General features: G+C 42.2%; 1 protein-coding gene and 1 pseudogene across 1 annotated transcript; one reads left to right on the forward strand and one right to left on the reverse strand.

The window, feature by feature from the left end:
- The first annotated feature begins 5392 nt into the window (after positions 1-5392).
- Positions 5393-6484, forward strand: LOC4343034 (uncharacterized). Its single transcript, XM_015789896.3, has one exon. It carries the CDS (start codon positions 5463-5465, stop codon positions 6204-6206), a length of 744 nt encoding a protein of 247 aa, XP_015645382.1. The 5' UTR covers positions 5393-5462; the 3' UTR covers positions 6207-6484.
- Positions 6485-21581: 15097 nt separating this feature from the next.
- On the reverse strand, positions 21582-23099 carry LOC4343035 (cytochrome P450 709B2-like; annotated as a pseudogene).
- Positions 23100-23351: the final 252 nt, after the last annotated feature.

The raw sequence follows: 23351 nt of genomic DNA on the forward strand, positions 1-23351 counted from the left end.
TTGCCACTTGTTTAATTATTAAATAAAATTTAATCTTATTATTTATGGTTTTACATATTTATATTAAACTTTTTAAATAAAACGAACTATAAATGTTCTGGATTCTGGACTGTTCGTTACATTGCCCGTACAACGACGAAATGGATCGATCGACACGACGGCAGGCAGCCCCAGCACGCATGCATATGCTCTCGTGGCGAGGACCAGCCGGAGAAGTGGCGCGTACGCGTCTGCGAATCATGCAAATGCCCGAGCGCGCGCGCGTGCGTAAAGCCCCTCGTCCTCGTGTTTCCTCGCTCGCTTAATTTGTTGCACGGCCCCAGGTTCGTTCGATCCATGGATTTAACCGGGTGCAATCGCGATATATATGTACGCGCCGCCTGCGCCTTTTGATCATGAAGCGAATGCACGATGAACTGCGAAACGGCCGGATTTTCGCTAAGTGGCCACAGGAGCTCGATGCAGATAGACACTTGATTTGATGCCATTCAGTTACCGGTGCGCGTGCTTGGTCGATCGATCGATATGATTTAAGATTTACACGACAAAAGTATTCCTTCTTTACTGTTCTCTTAGTGTCTGCGTAAGTCTTCTTTTCCTGCGATAATGCCTGATTTTATTTACAGGCCTTAAATCATAGGCGGAGCACTGATCAACTGCATAGAACAATTTTGGTTGTCTGCAAAAACACTTTTCGTAGTAGGTGACTGAAAAAGAGGTCTGTTCACTGGGCTAGATGAATTTTGTGGTGGTCCAAAATATGGCCCCCTCTTACTCTCTCATCCTAAAATGGAATCCAATTTTGCTATACACACTCCTAAGTGGAATACTTGACAAGAAGCTGTGGTTTAGTGGGGATAATATGGATTGGCCCTTGGACACAACTGCCTCCACTCTTCTGTGCCGCTTCCAAGTGCCAACCATGTCTTATTTGTTAGTAACCGCAGCGGCTCAGTTCAAAACTACGTTTTTGACTCGCGGTGTTGGTGCATCGGAAAATGTGTTGGATCATTAGTGTACGATTAATTAAGTATGAGCAATTATAAACTGGATAAATAAATTTACTTATTTATTTTAAAAAAGGAAACTTCTATATAGAGAAGTTTTACATAAAACGTGTTGTTTAGCCGTTAAAGAAGTGTGCTAATAAAAACCGAAAACTTACCATTTCACATTTTGGGAAACTACTGACGAGTAGATCAAGTTGTTCGCCAGCGAAGTTGAACTTGAACGCCTCGTTACTTTTTTTTAAGATAATGGAATAGTCATCCCGGCCTTTGCTCAAAGAGAGCTACAGCCCATTATTACAATCTAGCACTATAAAAAATGAGTGTAGTTCAGAAATGATTGAAGAAATGACCACACAAAGGTAAATTTAACCAAAACAAGATCAGGAGAACACATTATTAGAGTGCGCTCCTTTTTACATTTGGGATTAGGCAACCGTGTAGCATGTCTCAAATGTTTGGGAATTGGCTGAATTGTGTTGAACCTAGGCTCAAGAGAATATTGTTTGTGGGCATAGCTGCATTTCTTTGAGCAATTTGGTTATATAGGAATGATGTGGTCATAATGGCTCCAATCCTACATCTTTCTTGCAGGTCATTTTCGTGGGAACACATTGGGCAAGGACTTGGTCTTTGCTTCTTAAGGGAACCGATGAAGAAATAGTTAAGAACTATTGCAAAGTGCTGGAGAAGCGTGTGGTGGAATTCTTCTCCGTGTATGGCTGGAACCTTAGAAGAAGATTGGAAGCCTAGTCTTTTCTTCGTTTGTTGTTCTTAAAACCTTTGTGCTGTCATCTCTTATGTAATGGGAGAGGTCAGTTGATGCATTTTGTACCCTTTAATTAGGGAGAGTCTTATGTACTCGTGTTCGGATTTTTGGCTGTGTACACCCCATAAAGGTGTAGAGGCCGGGTTTGATAATCCTTTATCTAAAAAAAAGGAGAACACATTATTGAAGATCAGGTAAATTTAACGCCTCGTTACTAGATGTATTGATGTTGCTCACCCATCTGCAATGACCAATTGAGCTTCAATTCGTACAGAATTAAGGACTTTAAAAGATTTAATTTTCATAAGAATTGGACTAATTCTTGCGAAATTCCTTCATAATTTCTGCGTTCCAACATAGCCTTGATAGCCTTGATTGAGTGTGCATGTTTGGCTTTGAGATTATACCGTGAGGAACCCTGGTGCCCCTATCAAACTAATCGTAAATATTTGATGTTTAGAACTATATTCGTTAAATATTTCAAAACTTTAAGAATATTAGAAAAGGTTTATAACAATCTAATGAGTTTATGATTTTTTTAGATAATGGAATAACATTCCGCCCTTTGCTCAATGAGCTACAACCAATTATTATAAAATCCACACACGAACAAACTCAACACACACTGATATATGATGTAAAACACAAGATAAAAGGCACCAACACAAGATAAAAGAACACTCAATTACTCAAGGCAGAGAAAAGAAGGGAAAGGAGGGTCAGCGGTGGTGGCTAGGGTTTCGCCCAGAGCCGGCCAGATGAGAACATGAAGCGGGGTCCTTTTCTTTTCTTGTATAGCATATCGGTCATTTACATAGTACATTCGAAATGGTATGGTACTACTGCCATATTCAAATAGATGGTTCCAATATGTACAGTCAAATATTAAAATCTAAAATAATCAAAGATAAAAAAAAACATTATGCTTTGATGTCTGAAAACTATATCGATAGATTTGTCATAAGGACTCTTCCATTTTGTTATACACTTTTTAAATAAATAATGAAAAAACTTGTGCATTGAAAATTATACGGATGTTATATAGGAAGAACTCACTCGAGTGTTAAAAAAAGGACAGACCCCTCTAAACAACATGGATTGAACTAGGGTTCAGCAAACCATTTTAGGTGGGGTTACCGCCACCTTCATGATAAGACGATTATCGCGGTAACCGTGTGGTTACCGTGAAAACCGTGTTGTTACCGCGAGGTTGACCGTGGTATCACAAACTACGTGATAACAGCGCAATAACCACACTGTTTTGCAAACCCTGAATTGAACCCATCGTGTTACCCCTTCACATTCTCCCTCTACTTGTAAACTATGTTTATCTAAACTATAAATTTATATATACTTATGCGGTAAATTTCAAATATTACATCATAAATTAGAAATTCCACCCTGTAAATTTTTCAGTAATCTTATATTAGTGTTTACATGTCTATTTAAGTTTCATACCGTATATTATCCTATTTGGATTTTAGTCTCGATATATATCCAACCAGTTTTTTCTTCCCAAAGTCCGTCTCCAGCACTCTCAATATCGGTGATTTGCTGAACACCTTATCCATTAGTCAAATCAACATGCATGCATGCCTCTCACTCTCACTCACTCACCAACAACAGGTTTGTGATGGGCCGCAGGGCTGAAGACAGGGACACAAAGGCTCATGAAAATAAAGTAACAGTAGTTCGTCAAAAACAGGGGAAAACGCGTGTGCTGTACACGAGCATCCTCCACGTACGACAATCAAAGACCCAAAAAAAGAAAAACTGACATTGAATAAAACATCTGTGACCCCATGATTATACGAAAAACGTTATTTTTTTACAAAATAAGTATAAGAAAATATTATGCATAATTAATCCTACTAATTCCAGATTATAACAGCAGACATTGATTCAATACTTAAGGAAACTATTATACTTGTGCAAGAAATGCGATTGTTTGTGTTTTTGGCAACAAAAATGGAAGTTGTGACACGAAGTAGTGGTGCACGATCTTCCACATAACTGAAACGAATAGAAAAGGGTCTTGTTTAACAAATACTACCTCCATATTCCATATTTTAATATATAACGCCGTTGACTTTTTATCTAACGCTAGACCATTTGTCTTATTTAAAAAATTTATGTAATTATCATTTATTTTATTGTTACTTGAATCATCATCAAATGTTCTTTAAGCATGATATAAATATTTTCATATTTGCACAAAAAATTTAAATAAAACGAATAGTCAAATGTTGGTCAAAAAGTCAACAGCGTCATACATTAAAATACGGAGGGAGTATATAACTATACAGACATTACAGGGAACAGTTCACTGTTGTATTTTCTTCGCATAATGTATTATAGTTTGGACCGCTTTTTATTACCAAAGTTTTCCTTCTGATTATCAATAATTAATCCTTTTAGTTTTAATTGCTCTGTTGCACTTTGGACTTGGACCAGCATAATCCTCTTCTCCAGCTGCATCTAGACTCTCCTCTGGTAAAGGACGGCCTTCGTGTAAGTGGGAAAGTTCACCAATGTGCTAAGGTCATTGATGAGCTCGACTATGTTGGGTGGTTCAAACTACAATAATGATAAATAGTTCCGCTAAAGGGTAGAACATAGTGAAACTTCGGATATAAAAGATGACCAAAACATAATTAACTTCTCTTTTCTTATTTATATATAGAATTTAGATTTGAATTTTTTTTCTTTCGAAATAGTAAATGCTAATATATTATGCATGGGCACATTTTCTTTAGAATCTTCCAAACAAATTTATATTATAATTGACATTAGTGGAATACGAGGGGATGCATCCTATCTACATATAAACATCTTTGTATCCATATAGAACCGTACTTTCAATCACTGGAGAATGAGGAATTTAATTCAAAAAAATCTACATATTATTTTGAGATTTTTGTCCTGCCATAAACAAGGACTGGATTGAAAAATATAAAATTTTGATTCTTGTGTGAAACTCATACAAATATAAAATTACTGAACTACCGTGTCTCTCATAAGTTTTATCAGCAATACAAGTTTACCTTTACAACTTTAATTACAAGAAAATAGTAAAACATCACATGACAGCTAGAACAGACAAGATTATGGTAATGTACCTAGTTAATTCTAAACCGCTTCCTAACCACATAGTTAATTGTATATATGCCGCAGGTGGGGGGAAAGAGCTGCACATCATTAGCTGTGCTTGCAAAGTTAGGCGTAAATCAGTTACAAGATCGAGTAGCTGCATGCATACATGAAAAAAAAATTAACCAGATAAAGTAGTCACACGAAGGAATTCCCATTTCTTCCCCTCTAGCATTGAGAAAGCTTACATGTGATAAACACAACGCAAATTAATTGAAGAAGCCCTTGCAATCTCACGACAGCGATGATAACGACAAGGCACAAATTAATGCCTTTTATTTGGTACTTTTTCCTGATGGATCTGAATTGGCTGGTGGGCGTGAAAGTTACACGGATCAACGACGAAGAAAAGGTGGATCACTAGTGACATGCTAACGTTGCCGATGAAGCAAAGGGAGCATCACACGCGTCTACCGCCAGTTGGCTCTCCATGTCTATAAATCTCCTAGCCTCTCCCTGCCATTTCTGCAACACACCTAACTACCACAGCTTGTGAACTATCAAGAGTGAGTAGTAGAGTTTGCAGTGACAACGAGATGAGGAGATCAATCCTCTCACTGTGCTTCCATTTGGCGCTTGTCATTGCATTGGCAGCAAATGTTCCTGACATTGCCAATGGACGCGTGATTGAAGCTAAATCTGATCCAAAGCCAGCAGATCCCAAGCCTAAACCTGACCCAACACCAAAACCACAACCAGAGACAAAGCCCAGTCCACAGCCTAACCCTCAACCTAACCCACAGCCAGATCCAAAACCATCACCGCAGCCTGATCCAAAACCTACACCACAGCCTGAACCAAAACAAGATCCTCAACCAAACCCACAGCCGGATCCAAAACAATCGCCGCAGCCTGACCCAAAACCTACACCACAGCCTAACCCAAAACAAGATCCTCAACCGAACCCACAACCTGACCCAAAACCAACGCTGCAACCTAACCCAAAACAAGATCCTCAGCCGAACCCACAGCCTAACCCGAAACCAACGCCACAGCTTGACCCGAAACAAGATCCTCAACCGAACCCACAACCTAGCCCCAAAGCTGACCCAAAACCAAATCCAAAGCCTAAGCCACAACCGGAGCCGAGCCCAAATCCTAAGCCGGAGCCAAAACCTGAACCCAAACCTGAGCCGAGTCCTAACCCCAAGCCAAATCCTAATCCCAAGCCGGAGCCACAGCCTGATCCTAAGCCAGAACCCAAGCCTCAGCCAGAGCCGTCTCAACCAAAGCTGCCACCACTTTCACCAGCAATAGCTATAATTGTGCCCGGGAACTGAGTAGACTTGGTTGTTTGCTACGTATGATCCCGCATACTTTTGGTATGTACTATTGCTCTAGTGACTATTTGTGTGTTTTTCGTGTGTTGTTCACTAGTGTGTCCATGTGGCTATCTATGTGTTTTCTTAATGCCGTTGCATATGAGCAGGCGTGCTTCTTATAATAAAGCATACATACATACATACATACATACATACATACATATATATATACACGTGTGTTATGTATGTGCGTACATACCATCAATAAAAAGAGCATGTATCCCTGTGTGTCAATATTTCTGGGCTGTTTTATGAAATTGTATCTGTTCTGCTGATGTGACTCAAGGAATATCGATCAGCTAGCTTCTTGCTTCTGATCCATACAGAAGATTGTATTCCTTTCTTGATGATTACTTATTGGGTTGTGAGTGCATGAACCACATCGCAACTCAATTTCTCGTACATCAGTGCATGCCGCTTTCTCACAAAGGACAAAGGAACACTTATTTGATCACCAATCAAATAGAACGTAACTTCGGCTCATCCCAGAACATCACAATCGAAGAACATGACTACGGCTCATATAGGATCTGGATCGCCATCCAGTGCATTTGGAACTTCTTTTTAATAATAAAAATGATTTACATCTCTGACTTCTACCAAAAAATAAGTAGCCATAAATTTGTTTAACAAATAAAAAAGAGTGTAAGGCGACAAACCCCCAACTCTCTTATGTCTCGGCTTCTCATCTCTCCTAAAAGAGGGGAGAAATGACGAAGATACAATATAGGTAAAAGTTAGTGGCTCAATGTGCAGTTCACTTAATTATAGTATACCAGTGTAGCACTGTATATTGAACGCTTACAATCTAGTCCATTTTCCATGAAAACAGACAAATGAGATAGCATGTAGGTGATCCTGATGCACTTGGATGTCTAATATGAGCCATTCATTCCAACTATCAAATATTTATTTAGATTGACTAACGTTCCGTTGAAGGCTACATATAGACAAAGAAATGTAACATTCCATAAAGCAGTACAATGTTGGCACGTATTTATTGGATGTTGTATGTAACATTTGTACACTAACGTGGCAGGCATTAATTACTTAACACAGTGTGCAACATTTGAACAAGAGAGTGTGACACCTGAAAATCTGTGCAGCATCTACAAATCAATTGATGGAATATCAAAAAGGAGTGAAAACATTCAAATTCAACAAGTGCAACAAAATTTAATAGAGTGTAAGGAAGATGGGCTAGGGGTAAGTGGTGAGAAGTGGAAAAGATGTCAAACAAAGTGGGAGTAGCATGGCCAATTATTATCATGGCGACAGGCATTGTAAACCTACTTTTCCTACCTAGGCATTGTAAACCTACTTTTCCTACCTCCAGATGAGGATGCCTTAGGACAAACATTCCAAAGTAACTGGAATGGCAACTGATGTGATCTTGTGTCAAAGTAGAGCTGTAGAGAGGCCATGCACAGGGCACTTGACACTGAGCATCACCGTCATTGAAGGGTGAATCATTATCAAGATCTGGTGCTTAGCGGCGATAATGAAGGCCACCTTCTGTTCCAGGCAACACAGCCACTGTACATGCATAGCACAATGCATGTCTACATAAGGTCACCTTTTGTCCTAGCCAACACAGCACTGTACATGCATGGCACAATGCAAGTCTGCATATCCATTCCCACAAGTGTCCAATCGAGGAACCGTGTGCATGGTGGTGTCTGAAAATTAGTTGTTGACGGAATGACTAGATCAAAGAAAAGCATGCATAGTTTAGTAGTTGTCTTAAAAAAGGATGTTCATTTAGCAGAGATGGGCCATGCAGTGCCAATGGGCTGTCCTGCCCATGGGATGCCCGTCCCGTAGCTCTATAGTCAATTAGAAGATATATCAAGTATTGTTGCAGGAATTCTTAGTCCCATATAGAAATATGTAATTTTGACTTTTGAGTAAACAATATAAAGATTAAATTTGTTGGGATTGAGTAAGCCTATGAAAAATAAATTATTAGCCATTCTACAAATTACAATATTTGCCATCTAAATAGATACTTTATTATGACATAAGTAGATGAGATCATTTGTAGGTAATTGAACAGTATGTTGGAGGTACTTATTGTTCTTGGTATGCCTCTTTAGTAAGATTTGCAGGTAGGTTTGCTAGTCCATTTGTACCATGATGCTCAGCCGTTGTCTTGGGATGTCTTTACCCTTATACTTTTTTGTCGAATAAGGTAAACTATTGATTTTATAACATTTTTCGGTCTCACTCAACTGCATATGTGTTCTAAAAATCTCATCAAAACAACTGTGAGAACAGTTATATATGTTAACACTTAGATAGGAAAATAGCAAAGAAGGCAAGGCATGAGAGCAGAGTAGTACAGGTAAGAACATTGAACAAATATGAAATTAGAAAAATATTGGTCAAAAGAATCACTAACCAAAAAAAAACATAGTCCAGCTATGATGCTCTCTACTTGTAGTATTATTCTACTAGTAGAATCAATCTGAACCGTTGATTCAAAGGGCATATCAGTACTTAACAAACGCAGTCAATTTATCCATTCTTTGATTAAAAAATAATTATTCATTCATCATAATTGTATCGCACGTCACCGGGCACATCCCTGGTCTCGCTCGGCAAAACCTCCCGCAGGTGGCGATCTACACATATGGCTGCTCTCACAGACCTCTTCTTTTCCCCCTTCTCCTCCTCTGTCCATCGTGTCATTTCATTGCCGTGCATGCATGCAGGAGTTCTGCCTTTGATCTATAGCAACACCTTTGGTGTCCGCCTTGGAGGCCGTCAAGTCCTCTACTCCACGGCCATCAGCAACCTTTTCAATTGTTTGTCCATTGGTCATCTCCATGCCGTCTTTGCTGGCTGGCCTGCTACCGGCGCCTTGGCGTCGGTGCCAATTCTCTTGTTGATCCATGGTGTAGAGCGCCAGCAGCACAGTGACCAGGAAGTTCCGATCCATGTATTTTGTCTGCTCTCAAATATCAGATGTTAGGCATGTATCATGTTGGTGATCAGTACATATTTGTCCCTGAAGTTCAAAATAAACTTATTCTAATATTTAGCTGTATTGTTGTTTGAGTAACGATCAGATAAGCTCGCAACTACCGACTTGAAGCCATTTAATTGGCCCTGCCAGTGACCATGCATAGAGATGCCGGCGTGGCGACCGAACCTGGCGATGGCATGGTGTCACGCCCGGAATTTCTATCCAAAATTCCAAACGCTTACATGTGTGTAAACCCTCGTCCAGGAATCAGCCGAAGCACACAATAACAAATTGATAATAGAGTACAATTATTACTCTAATTAATAAGCGAATAGAATGTCATTACAGAGGTAGATAGTTCCTCTCAATCAATAAAGTTCTAAGCAGCGGAAAATAAAAACAGCGCAGGCGACTCCTCTCCACAGGCAGCTTGACCAGGGCTACGCCTAATCATCCACTCCATCAGCATCACTATAGAACTCCTCCTCTGATGAATGATTGCAAGGTGAGTATATGACATACTCAGCAAGCCACGCAGCAAATATGCAAGTGCACAGGATAACAAAGAATGGCATAATATGGTCTCATTTGCATAAACATCATTTAATAAATATTTCAGAATTTAATAAAACGGTTAAATAATAATTAAACAATATTAATCCAACGCTATACAACAAACCCTGTTGCATAGGCCCAACCCTTATGAACAACCAATCCCGGCTGCACAGTTCTATCTCCAAACCAGGAATTAACCATTCCAAACCAGGAGCTAAACAAGTTATTAACAGCATCATTTAATATAGTGAGAGATGTGAAACTAATCACGAAAGACATTGTTAGACCCGCCCATAACCGCGGGCACGGCTATTCGAATAGTTTTACTCTGGCCAGAGATGTACCACTGTACCCACAAGACACAACCTCAACATCATGTCAACCATGCGTCGCGATACTTGACAAGTACCCGAATAGAGATTGTGACAATACCCCCTATATAATACAATTCAAAGCAGTACACCGTTCCCGGATCATAATCACCCCCTTATAAACAAGGTATGGACTCCCCAGTGACCCCCGTGGGCTTATCTCCGCCACTTCACAGTCTGGTACTCTACTATGAATCATACTATACAGAAAGTAAAGCCGTTGCCCACGCTGGCTTGTGGTTGGCACGGTAAATGTTTCACAACCGAAAATCGTGAACCGGTCCTTAATTGTCATGAGCACAACCATCAAAACCATATGCTCACAACCCACCATTATCAGGTTTTAGTTGACAAATTAATTAATTATCCAATCATGATTAACCATCATGAGCTATCATTAAGCCATCATTAAATAATAGTGAAGCATAAGTTATCACAATAGTGTGCTAATGTTTCTAAGCATGGCTAAGCAATTATGTCTAATATCTAGCTGAACCATTATATAAAGCTCAACTAGTCTAATTATAATAACCCAAGAAATCAAAGAATAAAGTAATCAAGAACAAAAGGGCTATAACAAACAATAAGTTTATTCCACCCAATGACATTCGAAAATAAATGCAATAGTTGAATAGAAACAATAGCTTTAAACGGGATCAACATGCTCAAAGGGTTGTTTGGGATCTGTGTAACTTGCCTTGCTGGCCTTGGAATTCCTCAAAATCTTCTCCTGCAAGATCGGACTCTCCGGGAACGTCGGAATCTAAGGAGAAAAGAACAAAATCACCAAAACAGCACATAAATAAGCATGAACAGTATATGTGGATATTTTTAACATGTAGATCTCAATTTTAGAAAAATTTAGAGACTTGAACCAACTAAATCCGAGCTAAGATGAATTAGTTATGAATTTTCAAAGATTAAATCGGATTAAATCATTTATAGATATTTTAATGGAATTATGACGCAATTATGAATTATTTTTGAAGAGGAAAAAGAGGATTATTGCGTCAGCATCTAGGGTTCACGGTGGACCGGGTGCACGGCGGCGGCTCACGGAAACGAACGGTCGGGATCTATCGATCCAAAATGAACGGCCGAGATCTATCGGTCCACGGCCGGTCTACGGCGGACGGCAACGATGACGTCGGCGATGACGTCATCACCGGCGATGGCTTGGACGGCACAAGCTCACCGGCGAACGACGGCACGACGGCGCGAACAGAAAACACCTAAACGATGCGGGCGATGCGGCGAACTCACCGGTGACCAAAGCGACGGCGGAAGATCAACGGACGGCGACGGCGACGAGGAAGAAACGGCGGCGACCTTCGGATTGACGATGACGGCGATGTTCCGGCGGTCCTCGGCGAAAATGGAGGGGCGGACGAGATCGGCGACGGCTTGACGACCACGACGGCGACCTCCCCGAGCGGTGACGACGACCGAAGCGACGGCGGCGCACGGCTGGACCTGCGGCGGCGACGGCGGCGCTAGGCGGCATGGCGCTAGGGCTCTACCGGCGACAAGAGGCGAAGGCGAGGGTGGCGACGGGTAGCGGAGGGCCTGGGGGTCCTTTTATAGGGGCTAGGGGGCGGCGGCGAAGGCCCACGGCGGCCGGCGACGGGTAGCGGAGGGCCTGGGGGTCCTTTTATAGGGGCTAGGGGGTGGCGGCGAAGGCCCACGGCGGCCGGCGACGGGATGGAAAGTTTAGGGTTCGGAGGAGAGAGATCGATCCGAATCGAACTCAAATCCACGGATTTCCAAAGCGAATTAGCCGATGATTCCAAAAGGGAAAAGGTAGAAGAGATCTCGGGGATCCTTTCCCCTCAATCAATTCGACCGGAGATGGAAGGATGCGATCGAATTGGAAGGGCGGCGGCGGCTAGGGTTCGGCGCGGCAGCGGCGCGAGGTTGACGACGGGTCTAACAAGCGGGCCCCACCTGTCAGCGACGGACGCGCGCACGCGCGGGCGGCTCAGCTTGGGCCGGCTTGGGCCGAGGGAGAGAGAACGGTTTGGGCCGACTTTCGGCCCAAAGCCAAAAGGAAGATTTTAAAACCTTTTTCAATTTAAATTATTCATGAAATGCAATTCCATTTATTAAAAATACTTCCTTAGCCCAAATAAATCCCAGAAAAATCTAGGAACTATAGAATTAAGCAAAGTATTTAATAAAATTTTATCTAGACAACTTTTATATTGGAATTTATTATTTAAAATTAGATCTTCTCTTCTAGGCTTTTAAAATAAATTCTAATAATTCCAATTAAACAACAATTTATATATTTGGGATTTTTAGGGTGTGACACATGGTTAGTGGAGAAGATGTCAGAGACGGCGTACCAGGGAGTCCCACCCATAACTGGCATGTTGGCGCTGACACTGAGTTTGTTCACGTAGTCAAAGCGGTGAGTCTGGCCGAGGACCCTGTGCACGTTATCAGTGAGATCATAGAACTTGAAGCCGAGGTCGAGGTGAGTGAGGTTGTCCTCCTCGGTGATGCCATAGTTGTTGATGCGCGAGTTCCTGTCATTGATGGGCACGACGTTGGCCATGATGACAAACACGCCAGCGAACTATATCCTCATGCGGACGTGGTCATGCTGTTGGTCACATCGGTCTTGGTGATGGTAAGGCCAAGCATGGCGGTGGAGTCTCAGTGCGTACCAAGCATGCCTAGGACGTCAACAGGCACACCATCGAACGCGACTTGGATTCGTCAGTGTTGGTGTGGGCCCCATGCGTCAGCGGTTAGAGGCGACCTGTGCTGCCAACTAGGCCACTTTGCTTGCTGGTCCGGCGCATGGGCTTGGTCAGGTTAGGTTGGGCCAGAGGGAGAGGGAGGAAGGGAGGCCGGCAGGAAGAGGCAAACTGGACTTCGCGATAGAGAGGAATGGGCCAAATTTGGTCAAAGCTTTAGAAGGGATTTTAATTACTTTTTCATTTAATTAATCACTAAAAGGACCTATGTATTTTTAAAATTAGTAATTGAGCTTTGAAAACTTCGAGAAAATTCCAGAGAGTATAATTAATCATGGAGAATTTAATAAAAATTAAATCCAGCCATATTTTATATAGGCAATTTTGATTCCCCTATTTACTTCACTTGTTCATTAATGTGCACTTTAATATAAATTCTAGAAATAATTTCTTATATAATTTATAAATCCCTAAAACGAAAATCAGGGTGTGACAGCACCTCTAGCTAACGAGCATGCGTCAACACGCCTCTTTGACCGCCACATCGACAACCGCACCCTACTAGCCACCTTCGCCACCTGTCATTACTATGCCACCGCCTCGCTCACTATCGCGACATCTACACTGAATCGCACACCACCACCTGTCTCGCACGTCTAAACTTGACAGGATCCACTATAAATAGGCCCGCAAATCCTTCAATTGGCCTCACCTCCAAGACTTAAAGGACCCCATTGTCCTCCTCCATTTGCCGCCTCATTTCCCTCTCTCTCTCCTCTCCACCGACCGCCATTGCCACCACAACAAATCCACCACCGACAACCTTCCCTCCGGTGAACTCTCACCCAAATTTATCCTTCCATCCCCCTGACTCTCACTGTAATGCCCTCAACCAAACCTCTCCCAAGCGTCCCCACTGATAGTTTAGTCGTCAACAGACCTAAGCTCTCTGCCGCTCATCGTCTGCCACCACCTGCTACTCTAGACGAAATCCAAAACACTCGACCACTTCACTATCCTCTCCTTCCCCCACACCCATGCTCCCCTTCCTCCAGAAAACTACCAATCAACGGGACGCGGCCAACCACCCCATGCTCCAGCCCTGGCCTCACACATGCTTGGGCTAGGCCACCCACTTATGGGCTGGCCTGGAAGGGTAGCCCAATTCAGCCCCAACGGCTCCGTAGCACTGATTGAGCAAATTTAACTCTCAAAATGTTTCTAAAATTGTGATAGACCTTGTGGCACTATTAGTTACTAATAATAATAGTATTTTCATTTTAGGGCTTTGTGTGGTTTTCGTTTATTTGCGCATAATCGACATCATCGGAAATTATTTTGGATGCGGAATTTCGAATAACTTGAAGACGAAGACATGATCAAAATCCTCCCAGTTAAAAAAATGCTATGTTCGAGAATTGCATTGCTAGTGTGCATGATAAACTTGATCGACCTCGGTTTGCATGATGAATCGAAGGACCAATTTACCCATAGTTCTATTACACCGGTATAGGATGTTGATACCCATTGATGAACCCTAAGTTCCACTCGACACTCAAGGCTGTTGTTTGGTCCGATCTTTCAGTGAGTTGATGATAACTATGATTTGGGAGAAACGTTGACGATCCGAATACAACCGTACAAGACGTTGTGTTGTGCCTTAGCGATCAATACACCTCTCCGTGGGTTGTTGATCTTGCCGGCGCAGATCAACCTTATTCCCGCAAGCAAATCGAAGAAACAAGCAAGAACAAGATAAAGCACTCTGAATTGCAGATAGGAATGAATACACACGATAAGTTGGGGTTTCGAATACAAGCAGATGGACGGTATAGCTGACACGCGGGCTGCAAGGAAGTAGCAATGGCTAAACTTTCATCTAAACAAAATTCGGGAAACCCAGAAGGGGTACCTAGCTATTTAAGGATGTGGGAGAACAATCAAGAGGGTCCTAGGTTCGTGCTTCACCAACTTGGGGCGCACCCCACATGGGCCCCACTTGAGCCGAGGTCCCAAACGAAGTTACAAGCTCAAAGGCCCATGATAGGTGACGCAACACTTTGTTTCTGCAATTGCGGCCAAAAGAGATGGATTTCGGGGATGAGGCTGGATCTGTTGGAAAGAGGACTCTGAGAGCTTTCCATCAAGTACTCACGGGCCGAAAACAGAGGTCATATGCAGATTCTGTGGCCATTTGAAATCAGCAGTGTAGCAGGTGGCCGAATCGGATTCCAGCACTTGGAGGACTTGAACTTGATATCGTGCTGTTCATCCATGATGTCAGAAACGGTTGTATCCGTAGTAGCCATGGTCACATCATCCTCCCCTTCTTCACAGAAAACCGTCCTCGATTTTTCCATATGGTGCTCATCACGTGGTCGATTTAAAACAACATGTTTCATCCAATCAAAACAAGACAAACTCGAAGTAATATGATTAGAAATAACATGTCTCTCTAGCTTGCAAGTTTTATCCACATGTACAGGAGGTTCTAAATCCGAACATAGATAAACTCTATGCACCAAATATATTTCTCTATCATTATATTCGCCAAAGATATGAAAAATAGCATTAGTTGGACATAGCAAATAATATTTAGCAAATAACTTCTCCTTCAAACTATCAAGCTCACAAAAATCATCACACTGAACATAGCCCAAAGTATTTAAAGAAGAAGTCAATTCACATTCCTCTACTTCATTAGCAATGTGAATAACATGCTTAAAATCATCGCATAAAGAACTGACATTAGAAATAGCATGTTCATTCACTAGTTGTGGCATTGATATAAGTGAAGCATTATCACACAACTCTTTTTTATCACAAGGAACATCAAACAAATCAACTTGTGACAAAGGAATCTCAACAGTTGGTTCCACTAATGGTTGCTCTACTATAGCATGAAAAGTGGACAAATTCAATTCATTAACAACACACTCACCTTGATTAATTTCAGCACCAATAAGTTTACCTTTGATGCCCTCTTCAGATGATGGAGGTGCCTCGACTTTGAGTGTGAACAATGGGACTGATGGCTCTTTCATGTCTCTCTCCTCCTTGTTGCAGTTGTTCACTTCCTGCAAAATATTAGTAATAGGAGGTATGGGCACAACTTGTTTCTTGTTCACATCCTCAATTTGTTTTTCCACATGGCAAGAAAGTTGTAACAAATGAGCAAAAGAGCTATAACTTTGACAAACAAGCATGTCCTGAATTTCTTTATTAAGCCCACGTAAAAACCTCAACTCTGTAGCTTCTTCGCACTCATCTAAACTACAATGTAATAAACAAGCATGCATATCATGATAGTATGAAGTAACAGTTCTGGTATCTTGTTTTAAACATTGCAGTTTGTTGAACAAAATGTCAGCATAATACATGGGAACATAAACATCTCTGAAATATCGTTTCAGGTCTTTCCAAGATTGTGGTATTTTGTTATGCCTACAAAGGTGTTTCCAATCATTAGAAGCAAGTTTAATTAAAACACTAGAGGCACACATAACCTTTTGTTTCTCAGACAAGACATGCTTTTGAAATTCACTATCAACCGCTAGCTCCCAATTAATGTAAGCATGAGGATCATAGTTTCCCTCGAAATAAGGCAGTGCAGATTTGATCTTACCTAGAACATCGTCACTTACCTCGTAATCGTCATGTTGATCACTCCTCATGTCTCGACGAAGATGTCGATGTTGAGCACAGCTATCCCCAATTATCTTGCGTATCCCTGCCATTGTTAGTAGAAAAGAAGAAACATACACAAAAATATGTGAGTTCCTATTAACTACTAGGTAGTAGCAGCTCAAAAATCACACACTCAAGCTTTTAACCAAGCTCTTACAAGATCTTACCAATGCAAGCGGAATGATGACATACACCGACTCAACCAAGCACCCTAATGGAGGTTGGATGTATCGATGCCTTGGCAAACACTTGCTGTACGGCTGCAATCAAACCTGTGGAACTCTGGGTAGGCTTAAATATGTAGCAAAAGAATAGCAAATGTTCAAATCAGATAATGCAAAGTTGAATAATTGTTCAAAGTCAAGTACCGTGCTGATCCTAGGCTAGAACGTACTAGAGACGCGAGCCTAGACACAAACGATACCACAAGATAGCACCGGAAACAACTCAAGCACACTATGATATATCCAAGCGATCCAACAGATAACAAGTGATTTTCTCTTTTCCTTTTTTTTCTGTCTTTCTTTCTTCTTTTTTTTGTTTCTCTCTTTTTTTTCTCTCTCTTTTTTGCGGCTTTTCTTTTCTTTTAGCACCTTTCTGCCTTTTCTCACTTTTTTTTAATTTCTTTTCCAGCAAAAACGACTCAAGGACCTGAATGACAGATTACAGGGACTCAAATGTAAATATAAAAATTATAGGGACTCAAATGCAAAAGACCAAACCAAAAATTAGAACCATACAAAAATGGAATGCTCCCGTCCCATAGATTCCGTTTTAGCAAACAGATCTCCAATTTGGCATTCCAAAAATTTTCACCAAGGTGTCTAGCCACTCACGGTATGCATTGGAACCGAGAGGAGAGGGAGTCGGAGTCAGGGAACAACGCCGACTTCTGTGCGGTGGAAAACTGACTATGCCAAGATGGTAAGTTCGGTCTTAGAGGGAAACAAACCGACCCAATCTAATCTAATCCGCAAACTTCCTCCAATAACCTGATCCGTTATCCTTTCTTTCTCCTTCCTCGCGCAACAGATCTTCTTCCTTGCGCACAACAGAACAGCATGCACGGCACAACCTCGGGACCGAGACAACCACACGGCAGAAACCCTAGATGCAACTCAACAACACCAAAACCGACCGACAGAAACTTCTGAAAACTAGAAAAATGGAACCGTAGCAGCGAGCCGATTCCGTTTTCATAGGTCCCGACGACAACAGAGACATGGTGGCGGCGACGACTGTGGTACAAAACGTGACTAGAACTCGAAACTCTAAATGAACTAGACGCTAAGACCAACAACACGACGTGACAATGCAACAAAAATTCAACAAAACAAAAACTGAATAGAACAATGCAATGGCACAAATGTGGCTAGGTAACGTACGGAATTTTTTTGGCTATTTTCTAGTTATAGGTCAATGAAAACTCACCGAGCAACAAAAGCTCTGATACCACCTGATGAACCCTGAGTTCCACTCGACACTCAAGGCTGTTGTTTGGTCCGATCTTTCGGTGAGTTGATGAAAACTACGATTTGGGAGAAACGTTGACGATCCGACTACAACCGTACGAGACGTTGTGTTGCGCCTTAGCGATCAATACACCTCTCCGTGGGTTGTTGATCTTGCCGGTGCAGATCAACCTTATTCCTACAATCAAATCGAAGAAACAAGCAAGAACAAGATAAAGCAATCTGAATTGCAGATAGGAATGAATACACACGATAAGTTGGGGTTTCGAATACAAGCAGACGGACGATCTAGTCGACACGCGCGCTGCAAGGAAGTAGCAATGGCTAAACTTTCATCTAAACAAAACCCGGGAAACCCAGAAGGGGTACCTAGCTATTTAAGGATGTGGGAGAATGACAGGGAGGGTCCTAGGGTCGTGCTCCACCAGCTTGGGGCGCACCCCACATGGGCCCCACTTGGGCCGGGGTCCCAAACGAAGTTACAAGCTCAAAGGCCCATGATAGGTGACGCAACACCTTGTTTCTGCAATTGCGGCCAAAAGAGATGGATTTCGGGGATGAGGCTGGATCTGTTGGAAAGAGGACTCTGAGAGCTTTCCATCAAGTACTCACGGGCCGAAAACAGAGGTCGTATGCAAATTCGGTGGCCATTTGAAATCAGCAGTGTAGCATGTGGCCGAATCAGATTCCAGCACTTGGAGGACTTGAACTTGATATCGTGCTGTTCATCCATGATGTGAGCAACGGTTGTATCCGTAGTAGCCATGGTCACATCACCCCTGATCCTTGTCGCTCCACACTCATGGTACGTCGGCACTAATGCCCTCGGGCATAGGTACCGACAAACACAGAAGCACCCTTTATTTGTTGTTATGAAAAAACTGGTTTCTACAACTTTGAAAACCCAACACATGGTTTCAACGAGTTTGCAAAATAAAAGTTGTTTTTGAAAGCCGCGATGCAAAATGGCCGCCTTTGTCGAAGATGTAACCTCATAAAAGGGTATAATCTATCTATATTTATATTTAGTTGCAATGATGCATATCTCAGTTGACCACGGGTACCTGCAATTGTGTCTTGGGACGAATACCGGCTACACGGTTCCACAGGAGTTGGTACGTCCTAATTTCCGGTACGTCCTAATTTCCTAGGATGCACCCTCTCTGGTGTCACCATTAGTATCAGGGTGAGGTGTGACACCTATTCCTCATACTTATTCCACTAAGGGTATCTCTTTCCTTGTGGAGGTGAGATCTAACTTTCACAAACTTTACCGCGACACACCGCAATCCTTGGGGTTCTCACAAGCGACTCCTAGTCAACTAGGAGACCGCAATCACCAACAAAAAAAAATGCACCCAAAGCTTGCTTGGAAATGAACTCTAGTGCTCGAGAAATAATATTTGTGCCCATACAAGAAACTCAACTCAAATCTACACACCCAAAAGCCAAATCACAAAGATTAGAGTGCATTTAAGAGGAAGCAAGAGAGCTCAAGAATGGAAAGTTCCAAACTCACAAATCCACAAAGATTGGAAATGAAGGGCTAACCTTGTAAAGGGTTTGGGTGGGGATTTAAATAAGCAACCCCTAGATCTGTCCGTTGGGTGGAGATTCCAGGCCCACCTCGGATAATCTAACTTCTAGGTTGCACATTTCGATCTCAGTGTCAGGTCCCCAATAGTCAAAAAACTCGATCCAAGGTCTTTGGAAAACACTGGACCGAATACTCCGATCGTAACATCAGAAAATATGACTTTAAATCACAAGCCAAATAGAGAATAAAGTTTGGTAAAACTTCCAACTCTCTGAGGCATCCAATAGTCTGACTAAGCATCGGATATCCCGATCACATCGGATATCCCGACACCAAATTTGGTTCGAAACATAGAACTAAGTTCCTCAAAAAAATTAACACTCCAATGTTCAATATGAGGTCGGATAGTCTGATGTTGCTCAAGTGAAAAGGCAAGAACTTTTACTTTGAAGTATGACTTCAACGATCTTGGACTCCATGGAAAGCTTATTTCGAGTGCTATTAAAACCTATATAAAACAGGGTAAATTGGAACCATGCCATTTTAATTTTGTAAAGTTTGAGATATGCCATCGGTATCTCAATGACATGTAGGACCCACATGAGTCAATGACATGTGGGTCAGGATGGCATATCTCAAATTTTGCAAAATTATAATGGCATGGTTCCAATTTACCCAAAACATGGTCCAAAACCTTTAAAAGATGTTGAAAAACTTGCAAAGAAATTAGGTGTATGTGTTATGACATGTGAAACAACCTAGAGTTGGAATTTTAGTTTAGGTTTTTCAACTCACATAAAGATAAATCATTTTGAGCACTTGAGACAAAACTAACCAAACACGCTTACATCCGTCTTAGTAGTCGTCATTCCAATACTCAATCTGGTCTTTATAAAAATACCGGGACAGGTAAAAGGCTAAGAAAAGGGATGTTTAGCTTCATTATACCTTTTCCTTGTACTTCTCTTGAGTTTAACTAGATAATGGACATCACTATCTTTAATCATCACTTGACTTGATATGCATCAACGCATGATGTACCATCACTTTTATTTCTTCAAGCCAATTGATGCCTTTGAACTTATGGCATCCATCCAATGCCTTTTTATCAGTCACTCTTCATGTGGATCAACACATGATTCCCATATTCTTTCTCTTCATCTTGAAACATATGTGATTTGATCTCACTTGAGCATCAATACCATTTTTATTTCTTGGGATTTATTTGTTTAACTCAACTTAATGAAATTGTTGGTCCCAATGATCCCGCTATCAACCTCTACATGTTGACCAACCAATCGCATGTAAAATGATATGAATAAATTGATTAACTTGGATTAAACATGTGCTGATGTGCATAACAAGATATATGATATACTCCCCCAACGTGTTGCTTCTACCGTACCCTCAATTAGGAAAATCCCCTTCTCTTCACCCCCCCCTCCCGGAACCCCAACCCAAAGTGCTAACTTGAAGGGCCTACCAGAGTTCCCTGGAGCTAGATGCTCACTAACGATGAATCATGGAGTTCATCGGAGTTGCATAAGAAGATCACCTAAGTTTGGATGAGGAGTGGGCTCACCGGGATGGGAGGAGGAGGAGAGGAGAGCTCATGGATCTAGGTACTCAGTATCATTGCTTGTGATGGTGGGGGATCAAGTTGGGACATAGCTACATAGACTAGCTGGTTCCAGTGGCATCAAATCTGATAACAAATGAAAACTGGTAGTGATGGGGCAGTTCGGATGGCCCATCTTGTAATAGTTGTGGGCATCCAATGTGGTCCAAATCAAGGGTGGAAAGCTAAGAGGTGGTAAACTAAATGGCATTGAATGTTAAGGGGTGAGTGAATGGGGTATGTTAGATAAGCGGAACTGTTGAGATGGTAATATGACTTCTCCCAAATTACTATATTTTACACATCCAAAGATCATTATAGTATCAAGAAGTAATGTATACAAAGTACAGATTGACTTAGAGTATTACACAACCATGAGTATGTTCTTTTTTCCGACCTTAGATACATAATATACATCACATTGCTACTTGGTTGATGAGCAATAAATAAGCAAAACTTCTTACACCCAATCAAAAAGCAAATCCACATCCAAATTTTGTTAAAATGAAATATACAAATACATTGTCTGAATAACATCAACAAAATTGATGTATCTTGTACAACCAATTAGTTCTAAATAACTCCTACCAGCGAAGTGGAAAACTCTTATAGAAGAGAAAGGACAATTCATACATTTCTTACGTATTTCTCCCTACAGCTTGAGGCTCTTGAGGATCATAGGGAGCCCGTACTTGGGACGCAGCGTGATAACATCAGTGGGTGCATGGACGTACTTGGGGGACAAAGTGAAGGAGAACCTCTGTAGGATCATGGCAATGACAGCCTTGGCCTCGATCATTGCAAAGTTCTGCCCAATGCATGACCTCGGTCCGCTGGAGAAGGAGAGTAGCGCGTTGGGGTGCTTCGCTGCCCTCGTCACCCCATTCTCGAACCTCTCCGGCCTAAACTCATCCGCATCCTCCCCCCACACTTCCTTGTCACGGTGAATTGTTGCGATCGGGATCATCAATAGTGCACCCTCAGGCATCTTGATGCCGCCGAGCTCAATATCAGTGCCAACCTTCCTCCGTATGAGTAAGACAGGGCTGTACAGCCTTAGGGTCTCTAGGAGGAACATGTTGACCATCTTTAGCTTGTTGAGCATGTCACCAGTGGGCATCTCGTCACCACACTCCATTGCAATCTCCTCCCTTAGTTTCTCCTACCAATCTGGGTGCGTGCTCAGTAGGAACATGGTCTAGGTGAGCAAGTGTGAGGTGGTGTCATGCCCTGCAAAAAAGAAGGTCTTGCACTCGTCGATGATCTCATCCATGCTTAGTTGTGGGTGGCTCTCCCTGTGCTCCGGCGCACACGCCTCCAGCAGCAACCCAAGTAGGTCATTCCCATACCCAACTACATCCTTGTTGGCGTGCCTGGTCTTGATGATGTCCATGAGCATGCCCCTCACCTTCTTGTCGAGCGACCATGTCTTGAAGTTTTTCATGGTCGGAAGGTAGCTGATTCATTTTCAAAAAAAAGCACCGATATATTATTTTGTGTTCTTTCTAAATCTATTTGTATCGGGATAAGTTAATAATGTGTGTACCTAAACCCTGGAACTTGAACAGTGAGGAAGGTGGAGAAGGCAAGAAATTGGAGCTCCCTCTGTGCCAGGAAGACCTGCTTCCCCTCTTTGTAGCTGCTACCAAACACTGTGTGCGAGATCACATTGGCAGTGAGCTCCTCGAAACGCCTGCTTAGCTCAATCTCAGCAAGACCACCCTTCGCCCCTAACTCCGATTCCCACTCCGACATCATGGACCGAGAGCAGTCGGACATGGTCATCGTCATCATCTTGAGCTTGTCCATGTTAAAGGCTGGGTGAACCACCTTGCGGTGGCGCTTCCACTCATCGCCGTCAGTGAGCACGAGCCCCTTGCCAAGTAGACGCACAGAGTGAGGGTTCGTCAGGTTCTTGGGGTATATCCCCGTTCGATCTGACAATACGCCATGTCACCTAACAAGACCAAGTCAAACTGCCACGTAGGCGCTAAACCACTCTCAATACTGCCTTAAGAACAAATATGATCTGGTTTTGTAAGTTAAGGGACGTGCTATATCTGGTTCTGCGGTTCAATGACGAATTTCTAACTTGGTGACAAATTGAGGGATGTAAAGTGCACTTTTTATGCAAATGAAACCGCCATCGTTCTTAGCAGGCCGAGCTCATTTAGCCCGTAAAGCCCAAGATGC

The sequence above is a fragment of the Oryza sativa genome, chromosome 7, assembly GCF_034140825.1.
Source record: "Oryza sativa Japonica Group chromosome 7, ASM3414082v1".
NCBI lineage: Eukaryota > Viridiplantae > Streptophyta > Magnoliopsida > Poales > Poaceae > Oryza > Oryza sativa.

Excerpts from the sequence above, each read along its gene's own strand:
- LOC4343034 (XM_015789896.3), top strand. The coding sequence starts at position 5,463 with ATGAGGAGATCAATCCTCTCACTGTGCTTCCATTTGGCGCTTGTCATT.